Source organism: Chrysochloris asiatica, unplaced genomic scaffold (genome assembly GCF_000296735.1).
Source record: "Chrysochloris asiatica unplaced genomic scaffold, ChrAsi1.0 scaffold00016, whole genome shotgun sequence".
Taxonomy (NCBI): domain Eukaryota; kingdom Metazoa; phylum Chordata; class Mammalia; order Afrosoricida; family Chrysochloridae; genus Chrysochloris; species Chrysochloris asiatica.
Genome location: NW_006408534.1, coordinates 2,848,501 through 2,869,735, shown reverse-complemented (window position 1 = coordinate 2,869,735; position 21,235 = coordinate 2,848,501). Strand labels below are relative to the sequence as shown.

At 39.0% G+C, this 21,235-nt stretch overlaps 1 protein-coding gene across 4 annotated transcripts in view; it reads left to right on the top strand.

The window, feature by feature from the left end:
* The window catches only part of LTBP1 (latent transforming growth factor beta binding protein 1), a 636,211-nt gene that overhangs the window by 500,276 nt on the left and 114,700 nt on the right, over positions 1-21,235 (top strand). For all 4 annotated transcript variants that reach the window (XM_006835152.1, XM_006835155.1, XM_006835154.1 and 1 more), the window contains 2 exons: positions 8,620-8,742; positions 15,016-15,138. In XM_006835152.1, the coding sequence (XP_006835215.1) occupies positions 8,620-8,742; positions 15,016-15,138 (246 nt within the window). The remainder of the gene's footprint in view (positions 1-8,619; positions 8,743-15,015; positions 15,139-21,235) is intronic.

The following is a 21,235-nucleotide window of genomic DNA, read 5'->3' as shown; positions in this document are numbered from 1 at the left end:
ACTGCTGATCTTGTGGTTCAAAATGACCTTGCAGTCCAATGCTTTACCTTACAGTGTGCCACATTATAGAGTTATCTATTTCTTTCTTCAGTTCTACTAGAGTTTAATTTATGCATTTGAGCTTCTTTCATTGGGAGCATATTTATTATGGTTATCTCTTCTTTCAAGTATCCCTTTAATCATGAAATAATCTCGTTTCTTTGTCTCTTCTAGTGGTTATTGGGTTAAAATCTGTTTCATCAAAAATTAATATTCCCACTCCTACTAATTTTTCATTGCCATTAACTTGATATATTTTTCCATTCTTTCCAATTTAATGTAATTTTTGTCATTTTGTATATGTTTCTTCTCGACAGCGTATTGAAGGATCCTGTTTTCTTCTGAGCTTTGTTTTTTAACTAGTCCATGTAATCAGTTACATTCAGTTTAATTATCGATGGATGTGATTGCTGCCATTTTGCTCTCTGTGTTTTGGTAATGCTGCTTGGTTTTTTTTTGTTCCACATGATTTTCTTGGCCAGGTTCATTTTATTTATCTGTTACCTTGTCATTTTGTTCATTACTGTTGTTTTAATGTTTACTAAAGCTTTTTGGTTTTTCTCTCTTTGGTTTTGATGAGAAGGTATGAGAATTTTCTTTGTGGGTCATTTATTAATTTCTCCCCACGTTTAAAGCAATCTCTTTTATCTTGAAATATACTTGACTTCCTTGCCATTTGGAATTTCTATAACTGTACTTTTCCCATTTTTGCCTTGTAGTTGTGTTCTTATAAATTGTTGTCTCTGGTTTCCTAGTCTCACTCTTGTAGTTTTGTTTTACTTTGCATATTTCTGTATCTGAATTGAGTTATGAATGATGTTTTTACGTGTGTTAATCTCAGGTTGTTATCTGTTGTTGTTGGTTCTCAGTCTAAAGAACTTTGAAAAGGTAATCTGATTATCACAAATTCCTTTAATTTCTGTTGAAGATCAATATTCTAGGCATTAGTGAGCTGAAATGGACTGGTATTGGCCATCTTGATTCAGATAATGATATGGGTTACTCTGACAGGAACAACAGACTGAAGAGGAATGACATCACATTCATAGTCAAAAAGAACATATCCATATATATCTAAAAGTACAATGCTGTCTGTCGTAGGATAATATCTGTACTCCTGTAATGAAGACTAGTTAATACCACTATTCTTCAAATTTTAACACTAGCCATTAAAGCCTGTGATAATGTAATGGAAGAATCCTACCAACTACTTTGGTCTGAAATTGAGCAAACGTGTAATCAAATGTATTGTTGTTGTTGTGAAGTGCTGTCAAGTCAGTTATGGCCCATAGCAACCCTGTATAGGTTTTCTGAGGAGCGACTGGCTAACTTGAACTGCTGATCTTACAGTTCAAAGTGACTTTGCAGTCTGGCACATTAGCCCAGACTGGCTAATTAGCCCAGTGCCACACCAGGACTCCCAAGATATATTACAAAATTACTGATTATTGCAATGCAAATGTTGGAAATCAAGAGGAAGGATCAGTACTTGGAAAATATGGCCTTGGTGATAAAAATGATGTTGGATATGCATGATAGAATTTTATAAGACCAATGACCTATTCATTGCAAATAACATTGTTAAACAACATAAAAGGTGACTGTACACATGGACCTCACCAGATGAAATACACAGTAATCAAATTGACTGGGTCTGTGTGAAGAGATGGTAGAAATGCTCAATTAGCCAGAACAAGGCCAGGGAAGACTGTGGAACAGACCATCGATTACTCATATGCAACTTCAGGCTGAAGCTGAAAAATATTGAAACAAGTACAAGACAGATTAAAAAAATGACCTTGAACATATCCTACCTGAATTTAGAGACCAGCTCAAGATCAGATTTGATGTTTTAGACACTAATGACTGAAGACCAGAAGATTTGTGGGGTGACATAAAGAACATCACACAGTAAGAACGCAAAAGGTCATTATAAAAACAAGAAAAGATAAAAGGTTTAAATGGATGTTAGAAGAGATTCTGAAACTTGCTCTTGAGCATAGAGAAACTAAAGCAAATTGAAGAAATGAAGAGGTAAAAGAGCTGAACAGAAAATTTCAAAGGACAACTCAGGAGGACAAAGTAAAGTAATATGATATGTGCAACTCAGGAAAACAAAATAAAATAATAAAATAATTTGTGCAAACCAAAAGGGAAGAACACACTCAGCATTTCTGAAACTGAAAGAACTGACGAAAACATTCAAGTCTCAACTTAAAATATTGAAGAAGTGTATGGACAAAATATTGAAATAATGCAGAAAGTATTAAAGACTGAATAAAGACACAGAGTCACTGTATCAAAAAAACACATTTGATATTCATCCATTTCGAGAGATATCATATGATCAAGCACTGATGGTACTAAAGAAAGAAACCCAAGCTGCACTGAAGGCATTGGTAAAAAGTAAGTTTCCAGGAATTGATGGAACACAGATTGAACTATTTCAACAAATTTTTTAAGCACTGCAGGTGCATACTCTTATAGGCCAAGAAGTTTGTAAGATAACTGTGTGGCCAACTAATTGAAAGAGATTCGTGTTTGTGCCCAGTCCAAAGAGAAGTAACCTAACGGACTGCAAAAATCATCAGACAACATCATTAATATCACGTGCAAGTGAAATTTTGCTGATAATTCTAAAATGACTGCAATAGTACATCACCCAGGAAGTACCAGAAATTCAAGCTGGAATGAGGGATATCGTTACTGACATCAGCTAGATCTTCGCTGGAAGCAGAGTATACCGGAAAGATGTTTACTTGTGCTTTATTGACTATGCAGAGGCTTTTGATTATGTAAATCATGGCAAGCTCTGGATAACATTGTGAAAAATGAGTATTTCAGAACAATTAATTGTGCTTATGAAGGATTTGTACACAGACATAGAGTTAGTCCTTAGAACAAAATGAGGGGATACTGAATAGTTTAAAATGAGGAAAGTTGTGTGCTAGGGTTGTATCCTTTCACCATACTTACTTAGTATGTATGGTGAACAAACACTCCAAGAAATTGGATTATCTGAAAAAGAAAGTGGCACCAGGTTTGGAGGAAGACTCATCAACTACCTATGATATGCAGATGATAAAACCTTGCTTGCTGAAAGTGAGGAGGACTTAAAATACGTATTGATGAAGAATAAAGACTACAACCTTCAGTACAGATTGCACCTCAATGTAAAGAAAACAAAAATCCTCACAACTAGACCAATAAGGACTCCTGGTGTGGCACTATAGGATCAACACGGGACTGCAAACCGCAAGGTTGGCAGTTCAAACCCATCACCTGCTCCTCAGAAACCCCATACCAGGGTCACTATGAGTCAGAACCAATTCTACGACACCTCACTTAACAGACCAATAAATAGCATCATGATAAATGGAGACAAGATTGAAATTGCCAAATTTGTCATTTTGCTTGAATCCACAATTAACGCTCACATAAGCAACAGTCAAGAAATCAGATGACACTTGCATTAGGCAAATCTGCTTCAAAAGACCTCTTTAGAGCGTTCAAGAGCAAAGATACCAGATTGAAAACTATTATATGTCTGGCTCAATCAGTCCGTGATGTTTTCAGTAGCCTCATATTCATGTGAAATTTGGACAATGAATAAAAAGACCAAAGTAATGGGTTTAAGTATAACAACAATTGCGAGGCTGGTTTAGGATTGGGCAGTGTTTTGGCCTGTTGTGCATAGGGTTGCTGTGAGTCAGAACCAACTCTGTTTGCACCTAACAATAAAAACAAGGTGTTGTCTATGTTTGGGGTACCCAATCTAGAAGTAATTCATGCAGGCCCCAAAGGAGCTACAATTGGGTTTTCAGGCCCAATGTGCAGCTGGGGATGGCAGGACAGCCTGCTATGAGAGTTCCCACTTATCCAGAGTTGGTCAGGACCGCTTTAAAGGACTGGAACAGCACTTACATGAATCAGGTGTGGGGTGATGCAGATAGCAACATGTTATGGTTCACAATGGAACAGCTACGAACTAAACAATTCTGGCTGTCTAGAGAGCAGGAGGTGCACTGTGTGTGGATGTAGATGGTGGCTGGCCAGACCTTTGGTCACTAGGTGAATGTGAAGAAGAAAGAATCTCACCTGTCTTGCTGCCAGTCACCGATTGCATCTGTGCCACCAAGCAACCATCCCCTCTTTTTTAAAAAAATGTATCATTATTGGTTTGTCTAATCGATGGAGTCCTGGTGTGGCACTGTGGGTTAATGCGCCAGACTACAAAACCGTATGACTGCAAGGTTGGCGGTTCAAGCTCACCAGCTACTACTTGGAAACCCTATACAGGGTCGCTATGGGTCAGAATCGAGTCAACGGCACTTGACAACAACAACAACAATCGATAACTGAGGGAGAGCTGTGACTCCATAGGATTAACATTGAACTGTGAATCACAAGGTGGACAGTTTGAGCCCACCAACTGCTCTGCATGAGAAAGATGAGGCTCTCTGCTCCTGCAAAGATTCATTGTCTCAGAAACCCTGTCCAGGTTTGCTATGAGTTGGAAACCACTTGAAGGCACCTAACAGCAGCAGTCAGTGTTTATAGAAATCCAATCTTTGAATATCAGCGAACTAGACACGTGGCATTATGTATGTTGTTGTTGAATGTCATTGAGTCGATTCTGACCCATTATGACCCTGTATAGAGTTTCCAAGGAGTGACAGGTGAGCTTGAAACACTCACCTTGAGATTCAAACAACTTTGAAGTCTATCCAGTGCATTAATCCACTGCACTACACCAGAACCCCAGCATTATGGATAGTATATATTATTAATGATAAGATGGAAAAAAAAAATAGAACAGATAGTTGTAAGTGCAATTCATTGTAACACATACAAGTCATAAGTCAGGGACTACCTGTATCTATTTCAATTTTGTAAAAGGTTGAACATAGTGTTTTATTCATTTTATCTCAGCTAGTCTTCATAACCAGCCTGTAGTATGATCAGACCTATAGTGTTTTATAATCACAAACTCATATAAGGTTTTATACAACACAACATTGAGGCTATCAGATCTTCTATGAGAAAGTCAAAAAGATTCCAAGGTACTTAGACTTTATGTAGAATCCAACCAGCTACTTGAGCTATTGTTGATCTCAGCAAATTCTTGACTTGAAATCTCAAGTGTTTGATGTTGTTGTTAAGTAATGTCAGGTAAAAAACTGCTAGGAACAGGGCTCTGGGAAACAGGGATTGAGACATGGTTGGAATGGGGAAATAATGTTAAGATGCTTGGCTGTCTTTTGAATCTTGGTTTCCCTTGCATACCATTATAAAATAGATACTGGAGGGGGAGAGAAAGAAATAGTCAAAAATATAACCAGAGAAAGCTTGTAAGTCCGTCTTCTGCGTATAACTGCTTGGAAATACCTAAAATGGGGCTACGACATGCCCAGTAAAGGAGGTTTCCTGCGGAGCCTGTGCATTACATAAGACCATAGGTGGAATCCTGAACAGCATCCAGAATCTTCAGAGGTGGGAAATTTCCACTTGAAAGGGTGGGCAGACCAGCCTGGAGCAGCTAGAAGAACAGAAGAGACTTCTTTTGAAAAAAAGACTGACAGGAAAAATACAAAACAATATAGGCAGATCGACTGATTCCTATAAGAACAAGCAAGTTGCTTGCCCAGGAGACATCAAGGCAAGTGGTCTGGTCCCCTCACAGCAAACCCCCTTCCAAGATTAAGACTCATTGGGAATGCGCGCTCTGATTGGTGACTACATTCATCACCGATAAGGGGAAGTGAGGGAAAAACAGCAATGAAGCTGCAAGCTAAGCCCTACAACGCTCAACAGACTCCTGTGATGTGGAGAGATGGAGCAACTGGGGACTTTAGACCCAGAGAAGGAGATGGGCTGTGTGCTGACGATCAGGGGGGCAGGCTTGCAGGGTATACCCTTTGGTTGGTTGATGATGCATGGAGGGGATTGTAAACATGGCATTGAAACACTGTATAATAGGATGAATGTAAAACTAATGTTTTCCCATGTAACCTATCACATAATTCACAATAAAACATTAAAAAAAACTATTAGGTCAAGTGGGCAAGCTCAAGGACACTGAATCATTCTCAAAGTAAAAGGAAAGCCAAGAAAAATGATGGTATTATGATGATGAAATGGCAAAGGAGAAAATGTAAGTGAGGATTTTAAAAAATGTTTTGAAGGTCAATCTGTTGACTTAGAATATAATACTTTTTAAGTGTTCTAGAAATCACCACTGGTACTGTTACACAACTGAAGCAAATAACTAACCTCATCAACAACTTGAACACTTCTGGGAGAAGCACAGTTTGTTTTCCAAATGGTTTTGTTTGGCCATTTTGTTGGTCTGACCAAATTAGGTAATTTTGTCCTGCCTATCAAATACACAGAGGAGCTCTGGTAGCGTAGTGGTTACGAATTGGGCTGCGAACCTCAAGGTCAGCAGTTCGAATCTACCAGCTGCTCTGCAGGAGAAAGATGAGGCTTTCTGCTCCCGTAAAGATTTACAGCTTCGGAAACCTTGTTCAGGGTCGCTAAGGGTTGGAACCGACTCGACAGCACTTAAAAACAATGATCAAATACACAAAGCCAGCAGTTCAAACCCACAAGCAATTCCTTGGAAACTCAATACAGAGGCACTGTGAGTCAGAACCAACCTGACAGCATTTAGCAGCAACAATGATTATAGTAGATATATCCATTCCTCTCCATAAATGCCTATATTTTTGTTTAATATTTAAATTTTTGTAGATTTTTAATTCGATCTTGTTTCATGTACCTCTACAGCTGGAAAACTGCCTAGAAACCATTATTGTATGTTTCAGCTTCTGTCTTCTGTTTGCAAAGTATTTGATTCTGTATTTCTGTTACAGTCAAAGGGTGAAAGAAAGACTTGGTGAAGATCTTGATATGGTAGTACAAATCATTTTTATTTCTTTGGAAGTTTGCTATCTATCAATTAATAATTATTTTGCTCTACAATTTAAAACAGATAGATACAAAAAGAATGTTGTTGTTGTTGTCAGGCGCCATCGAGTCGGAACCGACTCATAGCGACCCCATGCACAGCAGAACGAAACAATGTCCGATCCTTGGCCAACCTCACTACCGCTGCCACACTTGAGTCCATCAATGATGCCACCTGGCTGATCCATCTCGTTGGGGGTCTTCCTCTTTTTCTCTGACCCTCCACCCTACCCAGCATGACATCCTTCTCCAACGATTGTTTCCTCTGGACAATATGTCCAAAGTAGGAGAGACGAAGCTTAGCCATCCTGGCCTCCAAGGAGCACTCTGGCTGCACTTCTTCCAAAACAGATCTATTGGTTCTTTTGGCAGTCCATGGCACTTTCAGTATTCTCCTCCAACACCACAATTCAAAGGCATCAATTCTTCTACGATCTTCCTTATTCACTGTCCAGCTTTCGCATCCTTATGAGGCTATTCAAAGCACAATGGCCTTGGTAAGGTGCACATTAGTCCTCAAGCTGACATCTCTGCTCTTCAATACTTTAATAAGTTCCTGTGCAGCAGATTTGCCCAGTGCAATACGTCGTCTGATCTCTTGACTGCTACTTCCGCAAGTGTTGATAGTTGATCCAAGAAGAATGAAGTCCTTGACAACTTCAATCATTTCTCCATTGATAAGAATGTAGTTTATTGGTCCAGTGGTGAGGATTTTTGTTTTCTTGACATTGAGATGTAATCCATATCGAAGGCTATGCTCTTTAATCTTCATAAGTAAATGTTTCAAGTCCTCTTCACTTTCAGCGATCAAGGTTGTATCATCTGCATATCGCAGGTTGTTAATGAGTCTTCCTCCAATCCTGATGCCACGTTTTTCTTCACAGAACCCAGCTTCTCATATTATTTGCTCAGCATACAGGTTAAATAAGTATGGTGAAAAAATGCAGCCCTGTCTCACACCTTTCCCAATTTTAAAACATTCAGTGTTCCCATGTTCTGTTCGAACAACTGCTTCTTGGAAGTACAATTAAGTGTTCTGGAATACTCATACTTCTCAATGTTGTCCATAGGTTGTCATGATCCACACAATCGAAAGCCTTTGTGTAGTCAATAAAGCACAGGTAAACATCCTTCTGATATTCTCTGCTTTCAGCCAAGATTCCTTGGACATCAGCAATGATAGCTCTCGTTCCACGGCATTTCACTTAAGCGTAGCATTTCACTTAAGAAGTACTATTCTTTTTGTAACAATAACCAAGAATGAGTTTCAAGGAAAACTGCATCCTTTTATTTTCTATATAGAGAGGTGTTTGGCATGCTTTACAAAGTTAGCTTTGAAACGGAAGGTTGTGAAGGTAATAAGTTTATGGTCTTGAAGTTTAGCCAAAGGAGTGTTCTAGATATTTTTCTTGATGTTGTTAAGTGCTGTTGAGACCATTTCAACTTATAGTGACCCTGTATAGAGTTTCAGAGAATCTGCTGGTTAATTTGAAACACTGACCTTGTGGTTCAAACCGACCTTATAGTCAAGTGCTTATCCTGCAGTGCCACACCAGGACTCCGTTCTAAATATAAGACCAGTTTAAGCAATTGCCATTTTTGTATTTACAGATGTTGATGAATGTCAGCAAGGGAACCTGTGCACAAATGGGCAGTGCAGAAATACAGACGGCTCCTTCAGATGTACCTGTGGACAAGGCTATCAGCTATCAGCAGCTAAAGACCAGTGTGAAGGTAGGAATAATAAGGCGGCAGTGTGACTGGAGCAGTTTAGAAAACTATGCTCTCAATAAAGTTATTTTCAAGACTATGTAGATGACTGCTTATGGTGCCAAATGCAAAGGACTTACACATTAGTCAGAAAAGGCAACATAACCAGATAGAATAGGGTTAAGTAATTGATCATGTAGAAAAATTACTGTTCTCTGTATACTTTACTACAGAAAACAATTTCCATATACCATATTTGAAAGTTCTATACACTTCATTTTCACCAATTGAAAGATCATTACACCAGCATGATATGCTGTAGAATATTTGTCTTTATTACACTTATAAAAAATTGTTATTTATATTTTATTTATATATATCAAACTGTGTAAGACTTTTCAGCAAGGATGAAATAAATATACTTAGAAAAAGTTGGGAAAATATGCTCTGTTGCAGCAGATGGTAGACTTGTTAGAGTGCAACTTGTTGTTGTTGTCATGTGCCGTGGAGTCGGTTCCGACCCATAGCGACCCTCTACAGGGTTTCCGAGGCTGTAAATCTTTACGGGAGCAAAAAGCCTCATCTTTCTCCCACGGAACAGCTGGTGGTTTCGAATTGCTGACCTTGTGGTTCGCAGCCCGATTTGTAACCACTACGCTACCAGAGCTCCTTAGAGTTCAACTTAGACTTAAAAAAAAAAAAAAAATCCATTGAACTTCACACAGAAATACTGTACTTCTCAATAAGTATATATATCCTGAGCTTGAAAATACTGCATTACCTGAAACAAGCTCACGTTTCAAGATGTCTTTTCCTAAGAACAGAATCATCTGTATATAAAGACCAATTGTTTTATTATTAGGAAACAAATCATGCACATAGCTGTATGTAAAACTTGAACACTTAGTAAACTTAAAGTCTCTTGTGATAGTGTAAAAGAGATAATGCATGAGGTTAATATGCTTTCATCTACTAATATTGACATAACATCCCCAATTGTCTCTCTATAAAATGCTGAATATCACTATCATACCTAAGCTAGAAGTGCAGAATGAGAGGACAAGCAAGCACGCAGAGATAAATGAAGAAATTTGTTCTAGAGTCTATGGATCTTTGTTAAAGCTTTTATACTCCAGTCTATAACTCTAGACCCCAGTTACCTAAGTATTCATGAATAAGTATTATATATGTTGTTATTGTTGTTAAGAACCATTGAGTTGGTTCCAACCCATAGCAACCCTGCATAGGGTTTCCAAGGAGCAGCTGGTGAGCTTGAGCTGCTGACCTTGCAGTTCAAATGGCTTTTCAGTCTGGGGCATTAACCCACAGCGCCACACCAGGATTCCCAAGTATTATATACAAAACTACAAATGTCTATATAGGAGGAATGCTCTGTAAGGGATGTGATAGGCTATCACATGCAGAGTCCTTTCTTTTGAAGAGCCTGTGGTGTCTTTGCCGAAGATAAAATAGACACACCCAGAGCCACCTTCCAGTTTATCAGTAGGTACAAGACAATTTTAGGTATCAAATGCTACAATGATTGAAATGATGCTGTGATCAGAATGGGGGAGAATAAAGATGCAGAGTCCCTAAGAGAACTGAGGTTCTTGTTGACTTACATTGACAGATGTACATAAATGTTGATTAAAAAGTTAATAAATGGAAAACATGTGGGGGTTTCAAAAAGTTCATGGAAAAATTCCATTATCTTTTTATCCCATTTTCCATGAACTTTTTGAAACCCCCACATGTTTTTAAAGCCCCCTAGTACATAAGTTGTATATTTTACTAACTGTAAAACACCAGGTCATCTGTGGAGTGATAAAGAATGTGTTTGATGTTGTCTCTAACCTCAGGAAACGTAAAACGTAATGGCAAAGTTAAAGCAATCAAATACATATATTGTGCACCTTTTGTACTTGGATAGGGTACATGTACGTGAGTGAGCCTGAACTCAGCATTGTTGTTACAGAACAAATGGTCTCTAAGCCAATGACACATGTGTCAAGGAAAAGACCTTCAATGCCAGTAAAATGACAAAAGGGCTGACAGAACGGAAGGTGTCATTCGATTTTGCCACAAAACGTTGTTATCAGGGGAAATAGAATGGAAGCCCAATTGAAGGGCAAATTAGTGAAAAAGAAATTAAGAAATGTATTCCGTGACCCTTTTTAGATTGAGGGTCTGCAAAATTTTTGGAAAGAGCCAGCTAGTAAATATTTTAGATTTTGCCAGACATACAGAGTCTTTCTCAACTACTCACTCTGCCATGAAAGCAGCTGTAGATTTTATGTAAATTAATAAGCAGTACAGTGTTCCAAGGAGCTCTGGTAGCGTAGTGGTTACGAATCTGGCTGCGAACCTTAAGGTCAGTGGTTCGAAACTACCAGCCGCTCCACGGGAGAAAGATGAGGCTTTCTACTCCCGTAAGGATTAACACCCTCAGAAACCCTGTACAGGGTCGCTATGGGTCGGAACCAACTCAACGGCACTTAACAACAAACAACAACAACACAGTGTTCCAATAAAACTTTGAAAATAACAGACTGAATTTAGTACATGGCTGTAGTTTACTGACACTTGTTTTATACTATTATAGACCTAAGTGTCGTTGCATTCATAAAAGAAATCCAAGATTAGTTGAGGTTCACAGAGCATTCAGCAGTTTGCCACTCAGCAGTGAACAGTGTGATAAGTATGTACAGGTAACATTCTCACTAGTTAAAATTTTAAGTTTATCTCCATTTTCCTAAACTAGGTAATAATTTTCTTTTGCCAGAGGTCGACTTCAGGCCTACCATGAAAACTCTAATATAAATTACTTGTCACCCATATAGTGTATCCACCACTCGTCTGTCATTTTGTTGTACTGTGGTGGCTTGTGACTTGCCACCCATCATGGACAGGTTTCAGATGAGCTTCCAGATGAAGACAGACTAGGAAGAAGGAGTGACAAACTACTTCTGAATATTTAGTCACTGTAAACCTTCTGAATACCAGAGGAACACTATCAGATATAGGGCCAAATGAGTCCCTCAGGTTGGAAGGCACTTAAAATGCAACTGGGGAAGAGTTGCCTCCTCAAAGTAGAGTTGACCATGATTACGTAAATGGAGTAAAGCTCATGGCAGAAAAGCCATGGGACCTTCATTTGCTGATGTGGCACAACTCAGAATGAAGAGAAACTGCTGTAACGTCCATTGAAAATCGGAACATGGAATGTACGAAATATGAATCTGGGAAAATTGGAAGTTGTCAAAAATGAAATGGAACGCATAAACATCGCTATCTTAGGCATTAGTGGGCTGAAATGGACTGGTATTGGCCATTTTGAATCTGATGACCACATGGTTTACTATGCCAGGAATGACAAATTGAAGAGGAATGGTTTTGCATTCATTGTCAAAAAAAACCTTATCCAGATCAGTCATGACGTACAGCGTTGTCTGTGATAGGATAATGTCCATGTGCCTACAGGGACCACTAAAGCCAGTGAGGATGAAATAGAAGAATTCTGCCAACATCTTCCATCTGAAATTGATCAAACATGCAATCAAGATGTAATGATCATTACTGGTGATTGGAATGCAAAGGCTGGGAGCAGAGAGGAAGGATCAGTAGTTGGAAAATATCGCTTTGGTGATAGAAATGATGCTGGAAATCGCATGATAGAATTCTGAAAAATCTATGATTTGTTCATTTCAAATACCTTCTTTAGAGAGCATAAGAGATGACTATACACATGGACCTCACCAGATGGAATACATAGAAATCAAATAGACTACATGTGCAGAAAGAGACACTGGAAAAACTCCATATCATTAGTGAAAACAAGGCCAGGGGCAGACTGTGGAACAGACCATCAATTACTCATATGCAAATTCAAACTGAAGCTGAAGAAAATGGAAATGAAAACTAGTCCATGAGAGCCAAAATAAGAACTTGAATATATCCCACCTGAATTTAGAAATCATCAGAAAAACAGATTTGATACAGTAAACACTAAAGACCGAAGACCAGAAGAGTTGTGGGATGACATCAAGAACATCATACATGAAGAAAGCAAAAAGTCATTAAGAAGACAAGAAAGAAGGAAAAGGTTAAAATGCATGTCAGAAGAGACACTGAAACTTGCTTTCCAGCATAGATATGCTGAAGCATATGGAAGAAATGAGGAGGTACAAGAGCTGAACAGAAAATTTCAAATGTCTGCTCTAGAAGATAAAACCAAATATTACACCAAAATGTGCAAAGATCTGGAATCAGAAAACCAAAAAGGAAGAATACGCTCAGCATTTCTCAAGCTGAGGGAAATGAAGCAAAAATTCAAGCCTCAACTTTCGTTATTGAAGGATTCTCTGGGCAAATTATTAAATGATGCAGAAAGTATCAAGAGAAGATGGACGGCATACACAGAGTCACTGTACCAAAAGGAAATGGTTGATGTTCAACTGTTTCAAGAGGTAACATATGATCAGAAGCCAATGATACTGAAGGAGGAAGTCCAGGGTGCATTGAAGGAATTGGCAAAGAACAAGGCACCAGGAATTGACGTAATCAAAATTGAAATCTTTCAAGAAACTGAGGTGGCACAGGAGGCACTCACTCATTTCTGCCAAGAAATTTGGAAGACAACTATCTGACTGACTGATTAGAAGAGATCCATATTTGTGCTCATTCCAAAGAGAGGTGATCCAAGGGAATATGGAAATCATCTGACAATCTCTTTGATATCCCATGCAAGTAAAGTTTTACTAAAGGTAATACAGAAACAGCTACAAGCATACATTGACAGAGAACTTCCAGAGGTTCAAGCCAGATTCAGAAGAGGCCTATGAATCCTGGCTGGAAGCAGAGAATATCAGAAAGATGTTTACCTGTGCTTTACTGACTACAAAAAGACTGACTCTGAAGAAAATGAAAACAAGTCCACAGGAGCCAAATTATGACCTTGAATATATCCCACCTGAATTTAGAGATCATCAGAAGAACAGATTTGATACATTAAACACTAAAGACAGAAGACCTGAAGAGTTGTGGGATGACATCAAGAACATTATACATGAAGAAAGCAAAAAGTAATTAAGAAGACAAGAAAGAAGGAAAAGGTCAAAATGGATGTCAGAAGAGACACTGAAACTTGTGTGGATCATGACAAGCTATGGATAACATTGCAAATTATGAGTATTCCAGAACACTAAATTGTGCTCATGAGGAATCTGTACCTGGACCAAGAGGCAGTTGTTTGAACAGAACATGGAAACACTAAATGGTTTAAAATTAAGAAAGGTGTGTGACAGGGTTTCATTCGTTCACCATACTTATTCAACCTGTATGCTTAGCAAATAATCCAAGAAGCTGGGTTCTGTGAAGAAAAACGTGGCATCAGGATTGGAAGAAGACTCATTACAACCTGTGATAATGCAGATACAACCTTGCTTGATGAAAGTGAAGAAGACTTAAAATATTTACTGATGAAGATCAAAGACCACATCCTTCAGTATGGATTGCATCTCAACGTAAAGAAGACAAAAATTCTCATCTCTGGGCCAATAAACAACATTCTTATCAACAAAGAAATGATTGAAGTTGTCAAGGACTTCCTTCTTCTTGGATCAACTATCAACACTCATGGAAGCAGTAGTCAAGAAATCAAACGACGTGTATTGCATTAGGCAAATCTGCTGCACAAGGCCTTTTTAAAGTGTTAAGAACAAAGATGTCAACTTGAGGACTAAGGTGCACGTGAACCAAGCCATGGTATTTTCAGTCACCTCATATGCATGCAAAAGCTGAACAGCAAATAAGGAAGACCATAGAAAAATTGATGCATTTGAGTTATGGTGTTGGAGGAGAATATTGAAAGTACCATGGGTTGCCAAAAGAACCAACAGATATGTATTGTAAGATGTGCAGCCAGAATGCTCCTTGGAGGCCAAGATGGCCAAACTTCGTCTCTCATACTTTGGACATATTGTCAGGAGGGACCAGTCACTGGCGAAGGATATCATGTTTGATAAGGTGGAGAGTCAGAGAAAATTGAGGAAGACCCCCAATGAGATGGATTTGCCAAGTGGCAGCATCAGTGGACTCGAGTGTGGCAACAATAGTGAGGTAGGTCCAGGGTTGGGCGGTGTTTCGTTCTGCTATGCATAGGGTCGCTACGAGTCAGTACCGACTCAATGGCACCTAACAAAAACAACATATAGTGTATGGAGCTTCTTTACATGGATGATTAAGCGTATGTTTAAAGCATGACTCTTAACCATATTCTCTTTGCCCTGTTGCTTGTAGATATTGATGAATGCCAGCACCAGCATCTGTGCACTAATGGGCAGTGCAGGAACACTGAGGGCTCCTTCCGGTGTGTTTGCGACCAGGGCTACAGAGCATCTGCCCTTGGAGACCATTGCGAAGGTGAGAATTCCTGCTCACTTCAGAATCAAGGGGGAATCTGGACATCACCCTCCCTCTGTCCACGAGCCTAGTCTTTTGACTTCAGGGTGGCTGGCCCAGGCCTATGTATGAATCAGGAAACCTCTTCTCTCCCAGCATGCTTCTTTCTCTCCCTCACTATCAGCCTGCCACTTGCGACTTCCCTCTGTGCTCAGTGTTTACCCTCGGACCAGTTCTTCTCAGCTCGTATGTTAGCTTACTGCATTTAGAACTGTGTTGGTTGTGACACTTAGAAACTTGAACAAGGCAGAGTGCGTCCAACACGGAGGGTCAGAGTCTGCGAGTCAGGGTTGGAAACAGTCTGCCCTTGAGAAAAACAGACAAACTTTGTTGTGGGTGGTATTGTGACGCATATTTCAATGGCCCCAGATTCCTTTTACATTTCCTTCCCTTCTCTCAGTTGGAAGAGATCCACTGAAGTCTAGAGCTAGCATTCCGCATTTCTGAGCCAGAGTTTGGCTCAATTTGTCACAAAGTGGCTGAGTTCTCATACACTGCTGCTGGGGGCATGGAATGATACAACCCTTCTTGAAGACAACTTTGACAGGATTTCAAAAGACTTAAAATGTACATTGTCATTGAATCAATAAATCAACTTCTAGGATTTTGTCCCTAATGTACTAATGTTCCTGAAAGGGTTATTGATAGGAGGCAAAAGTTTTAACTGATCTAATAGTGGAGAAATAGGAAAATGATCAAATAAGTGGTAAATCAGTATAATAAGATAGAAATGTGTCTGAAAAATTGTGTTGATGAATTACCATGGAGACATTTCAAGATAGGAGGGACAGTCATGGCTGGGGGAGATATGGGTAGATATTAGACACCTGTCATTGAAGAACTTACTCGGGAAGTAAGTAAGTCATAATGTATCTGCCAATATACTCAAAGCTTAAACTGATCAAAGTGTCTCTTCAGTTCCAGTTTCTAACCTCACCAAGAGGACCACTAACTCAACATTTAAGTTTTGGGGACTAGATTCTCATTAGAGTGCATGTTCCTCTTGTTTGGCTATTCTAAATGTGAAGCCACCTCATTCGAAATCTAAAATTTTTATGCTAAAATCATCCAAATTGCCAAACAAAAACTTTTTTCACAAGCTTGATCTTTATTATTAACATATGAATGGACTTCAAAAAAAGTTAATCGAAAATAAAATGGAAGAATAATGGAATTTTTCCATGAACTTTTTGAAGCTCCCCTTGTATATGTTTGTAATATATATGCTCCATAAGAAAGTTCCTCTTGAAGTAAATCATGTGTTCCTTTTCTCTAAAAGCAGAGGTTAATTTCTTTACTGTGGTAGGTTCTAAGGAGGACTGGAGTCCATCCAGCTAACTTAGAGCTCCTTTGAAGACACTGTTAGCACGTCAGTTTGCTAGTTCCCAATTTGTATTGTATCAGATTCCCCAGTATGATTAAGCCTCTATCTGTGTCTGTTCACATGCCTCTCACCTGTGTGGGAGGAAGACCCATCTTTCTTGTTGGTTTTTCTATTTATAAGTGTGATTTTTCCTCTAATTCCGGCATGGTTCCTTGTTTTCTTACAGTGTTATCCTAAAATCCTGCTGATCTCCTTTTAGAGTCAGAATCTCCATTGTTGCGCTCATTTCTGTGCCCTACCGCTTCCAGCATGCCCAGTAGCCGCTGATCCATGATGATAGGTGGTCTCAGTTGTCCTCATTCTTACAGGCCTCTCTGCCTTCAAGGGTTCCACTTTTGGTTCATTTCCCTTCCCGCAAAGTCTTTAGTTCTGTGCCAACTTTAATACCTCCTCCAGCCCCACTCAGGTTGCTTTCTGTTAGTCCATTGTCAAACCTGAGAAGACTGCATTACTACCTCTGTCTTCCTGTGGCCCGGCTCTGTCATTTCATCAGACAAAATCAAAATGGTGAGAAGTGATCGTATTTCTTACCTTCTTGATTCTTTTCAAGTTAGGATCAATAATTTATTCACTTATGCATTCGTTCAGCATATATTTATTGTCACTTATGTGCCAGACATACAGGAATGTTGTTGTTGTTAGATGCTGTCAAGTTGGTACCGAGTCATAGTAACTTTATTCACACCAGAATGAAACACTGCCCAGTCCTGCACCCATCTCTTAATTTTTGCTATGTTTAAACCCATTGCTGCTGCCACTGTGCCAATCATCTTGGTGGGAATCATCCTCTGTTTTGCTGACCCTCTATTTTACCAAGCTTGACGTCCTTCTTCAGGAACTGGTCTTTCCTGATAATATGTCCGAAGTATGAGAGATGAAGCCTGGCCATCCTGGCTTCAAATGAGCAGTCTGGCTATACTTCTTCCAATACAGATCTGTTTGTTCTTTTGGCAGTCCATAGTATTTTTAACATTCTCCTCCTACACCATAACTCAAATGCATCAATTATTCTGTGGTCTTTATTCATTATCCAACTTTCAGATGCTTAAGAGGTTATTGAAAATACTATGGCTTGGGTCAGGTGCATCTTAGTCCTCAAACTGACATCTTTGCTCTTTAACACTTTAAAGATGTCTTTTACAGAAGATTAGCCTAATGCAATACATCTTTTGATTTCTTGACTGCTGCTTCCATGAGTATCGATGGTTGATCTGAGCAAAATGAAGTCTATGACAACTCCAATTTTTCTCCATTGATAAGAAGGTTATTTATTGATCCAGTGGTGAGGATTTTGGTTTTCCTTACTTTGAGGTGCAACCCAGACTGAAGACTGTGGTCTTTGATCTTCATCATTAAGTATTTTAAGTCCTCACCAATGGACAACATTGTAGAGAATGAGTATACTGGAACACTTAATTGTGCTCATAAGGAACCTGTACATAGACCAAGAAGCAGTTCGAACAGAGCAAGGGAACACTGAATGGTTTAAAATTAGGAAAGGTGTGCACCAGGGTTGTTTCCTATCACCTTACTTATTCATACTGTTGTTGTTGTTAAGTGCCATCGAGCCAGTTCTGACCCATAGCCACTCTGTATAGTGTTTCCAAGGTGCCACTGGTGACCTGACCTTGCAGTTCATACGACTTTGCATTCTGACACATTAGCTCTGTAGGCTGCACAAATAATTCAAGAAGCTAGATTATATGAGGGAAAAATGACACCAGGATAGGATGATAACTCATTAACATCCTGCAATATTCAGATGATAACAACCTTGCTTGCTGAACGTGAAGAGGACTTAAAATACTTACCGACATATAGGAATAAACCAAACAAAATTCCTGATGTCTTGGAGCAAAATTTTTTTTTTTACTAAGGAAGATAACAATAAACAAGATGCATACATGTTAAATAGTAATAAATGTTAGGGAGAAAACAGAGAGATATGTGGGGAGTATTGAGGATGGATGGTGATTTTGAGTAATGAAGCAAGCAAAGGCTTCCCTGAGATGATGACATTTGATTATTTATGGGAAGCGTATTCCATTCAAAGGAACAGCAAGTGCACAGTCCCCTAGAAACTTTAGGAACTTGGCTTACAATGCCTATTTAGTAGACACTGAAGATTTCTGAAATGCAATTAGACCTATATGCCTGGAATTCAGAGTTGAGTCCTGGGCTGGCATTTCTCAGTATACAGGTAGTGTTTAAAGCCATGACTCTGAATAAGATCACCAAGGGAATGAGTGCAGCTAGTAGAGAGAAGAGGTTCACAGACTGAGTCCTGCGCCCTTGATATTTAGAAGTGAGAGGAGTGGGGAGGAACTAGCAAAAGTGATTGAGAAACAGTGCAATTGGATATTGAAGAATGCCAGAATTCTTGGTATTTCCATGAAAGTGTTTCATTGCTGCTAGGTAAGATGAGGAGTGAGACTTAACCATGGACTTGGGTGGTGGTGATATGCCGTAGAGTCAGTTTTGACTCAGAATGAGCCTGTAGGGTTTCCGAGGCTGTAAATCTGTACGGGATCAGAAAGCCTCATCTTTCTCCTGTGGAGAGGAGCTGGTAGTTTCGAACTGCTGACCTTGAGGTTAGCAGCCCAACTCATAACCACTACGCTACAAGAGCTCCTTGACCGTGAACTAGCAAGGTGTGGAAGTCATTTGTGACCTTAACAAGCACAGTCTTGATGGAAGGGTGTTCAGAACTGAAATTTTCTGGAAAGATCTGTTGTTCTCTTTAAAATCTGTTCTCCAACTCTTAGAAGGAATTTATCTTTTCACACTATCCTGGACTTAACATTTGCATCTCACTTTGGAATCTTCTAATGCTTGAATTAACAACCTCTGAGGATTGTCAGGGTTCTTGCAAAACAAATAAACAAAAACAACTTCAAACTAAACCTGATTCTAACATAATGCACTAAGTTTGAAAACAAATGGATTTTTTGGTAAAAACTTAGAATAATGCTGTTTTCTGACATGTATTATTTCTCTTAGGGTTTAGGAAATGAAGTTATTTTATTGTAATTTGAGTAAGCTCACATACTAGAATTATGCTGAGGGAAACATCTAGGTAGTGGGATTTTGCCTTGTGCTGATATTAATATTCTTAGTGTTCTACTTAATCTGTTTTGAATTGAAATTTTTTCCATAATGTAATCATCTTTTTTCTCAATTCAGTCTCTCATTTTTTTCTAGAGCAATAAAAGAAAGGTAAACCTGCAAACTGCTCCTAGGCCCAGTAAAATAGCTAAAATTAAAGGAACTGACACTTCCAAGTGCTCAAGAGAATGTGGAGCAATGGAACCCCCCTCCCAACCCCACTCTCTCTCTCTCTCTCTCTCTCTCTCTCTCATGCACACACACCTGTTGTTGATGAGAATGTAAAATCACATGGCCAGTTTAGAAAACAGATGGCCAGATTGTTCAAAAGTTAAATGTATACCTGCTATTGACCCAGTCATTCTATTGCTAGGTATTTACTCAAAGAAAATAAAAGTATAGTTCACACAAAGACAACACAGAATGTTTATAGTAAAACTTTATTCATAATAAGGCCAAAAAAAAAAAAAATGGAGACAATTCAAATAGCCATTAATACACAAAGTAAGCAAACTGTGATATATCCATACAATGAAATACTACTCAGAGAGAACTATTGATACACACACACAACACCTTGATTGAATTTCGGAAATATGGTTCTGAATGGAAGAATCCAATACAAGAGGTGCACTCAAAGAACCTTTTGGGTAATGGAAGTTTCTCTAACTTGATGATGATGGAGCAAATAATGTATATACACTTGTCAAAACTCATGAAACTGGATGTTTAAGATGGTGCATATGTTGCATGTAAATTACACTTGCATAAAATTGACTAAAATCCTAAAGATAAAGTGATTAATTTCTTTGGTGTTGACACAATCACATCAGCTGCATCTTATGTTTTATGGTTTCTTTTCAGAGCTATTTTGTTTTGTTTTGTTTTTATTTTGATAGACAGGAATGATAAGTCTTGATTTTATTTTTTGTCCCTGGGTGGCACAAATGGTTAAAGCACTCAGCTACTAGCCAAGAGGTTGGTACGTCAAACCCACTCTGATCTGCCTTTGAAGACAGGCCTGACAATCAGCTTCTGAAAGGTCTTTTTTTTTTTTTTCAGTAAGTTTTTATTGTGAATTGAATGATAGTTTACATAGGAGAGCATCAGCTTTTACATTCATCCTATCATATTTCATTTCATTTCAGTGATTTCAGTCCCCTCCTTGCATCATCATTAAACAGCATTTGCTTCCAATCCCTCTGTTTTTCATTTTTGTTTTTGAATGTACACCGAAGCATTCAGGAATTTATAACCATTCAAACAACCAAAGGGTGTACCCTGCCTGTCAGTCCCCTGGCCTCTAGCACACACAGCACACAGCCCCTCTCCCTCCTTGAATGTAGAGTCCCTAGCTGCTCCATCTCTCCACATCATCGCCGCTGCCTCCATCTCTGGCATCGCTGCTTCTGTGGATAGAGGGACCCACACTCCACTTCTCCCTTGATGGTCCCAGGATCCTCTACTCCTGGACTGCGAGATCAGACACTCCCCTCCTTTTGTTACAAAACATCTACCTTTACATTTCCAACCCTCACAGTCAGTCCTGATAGCAATTATTCACTATTG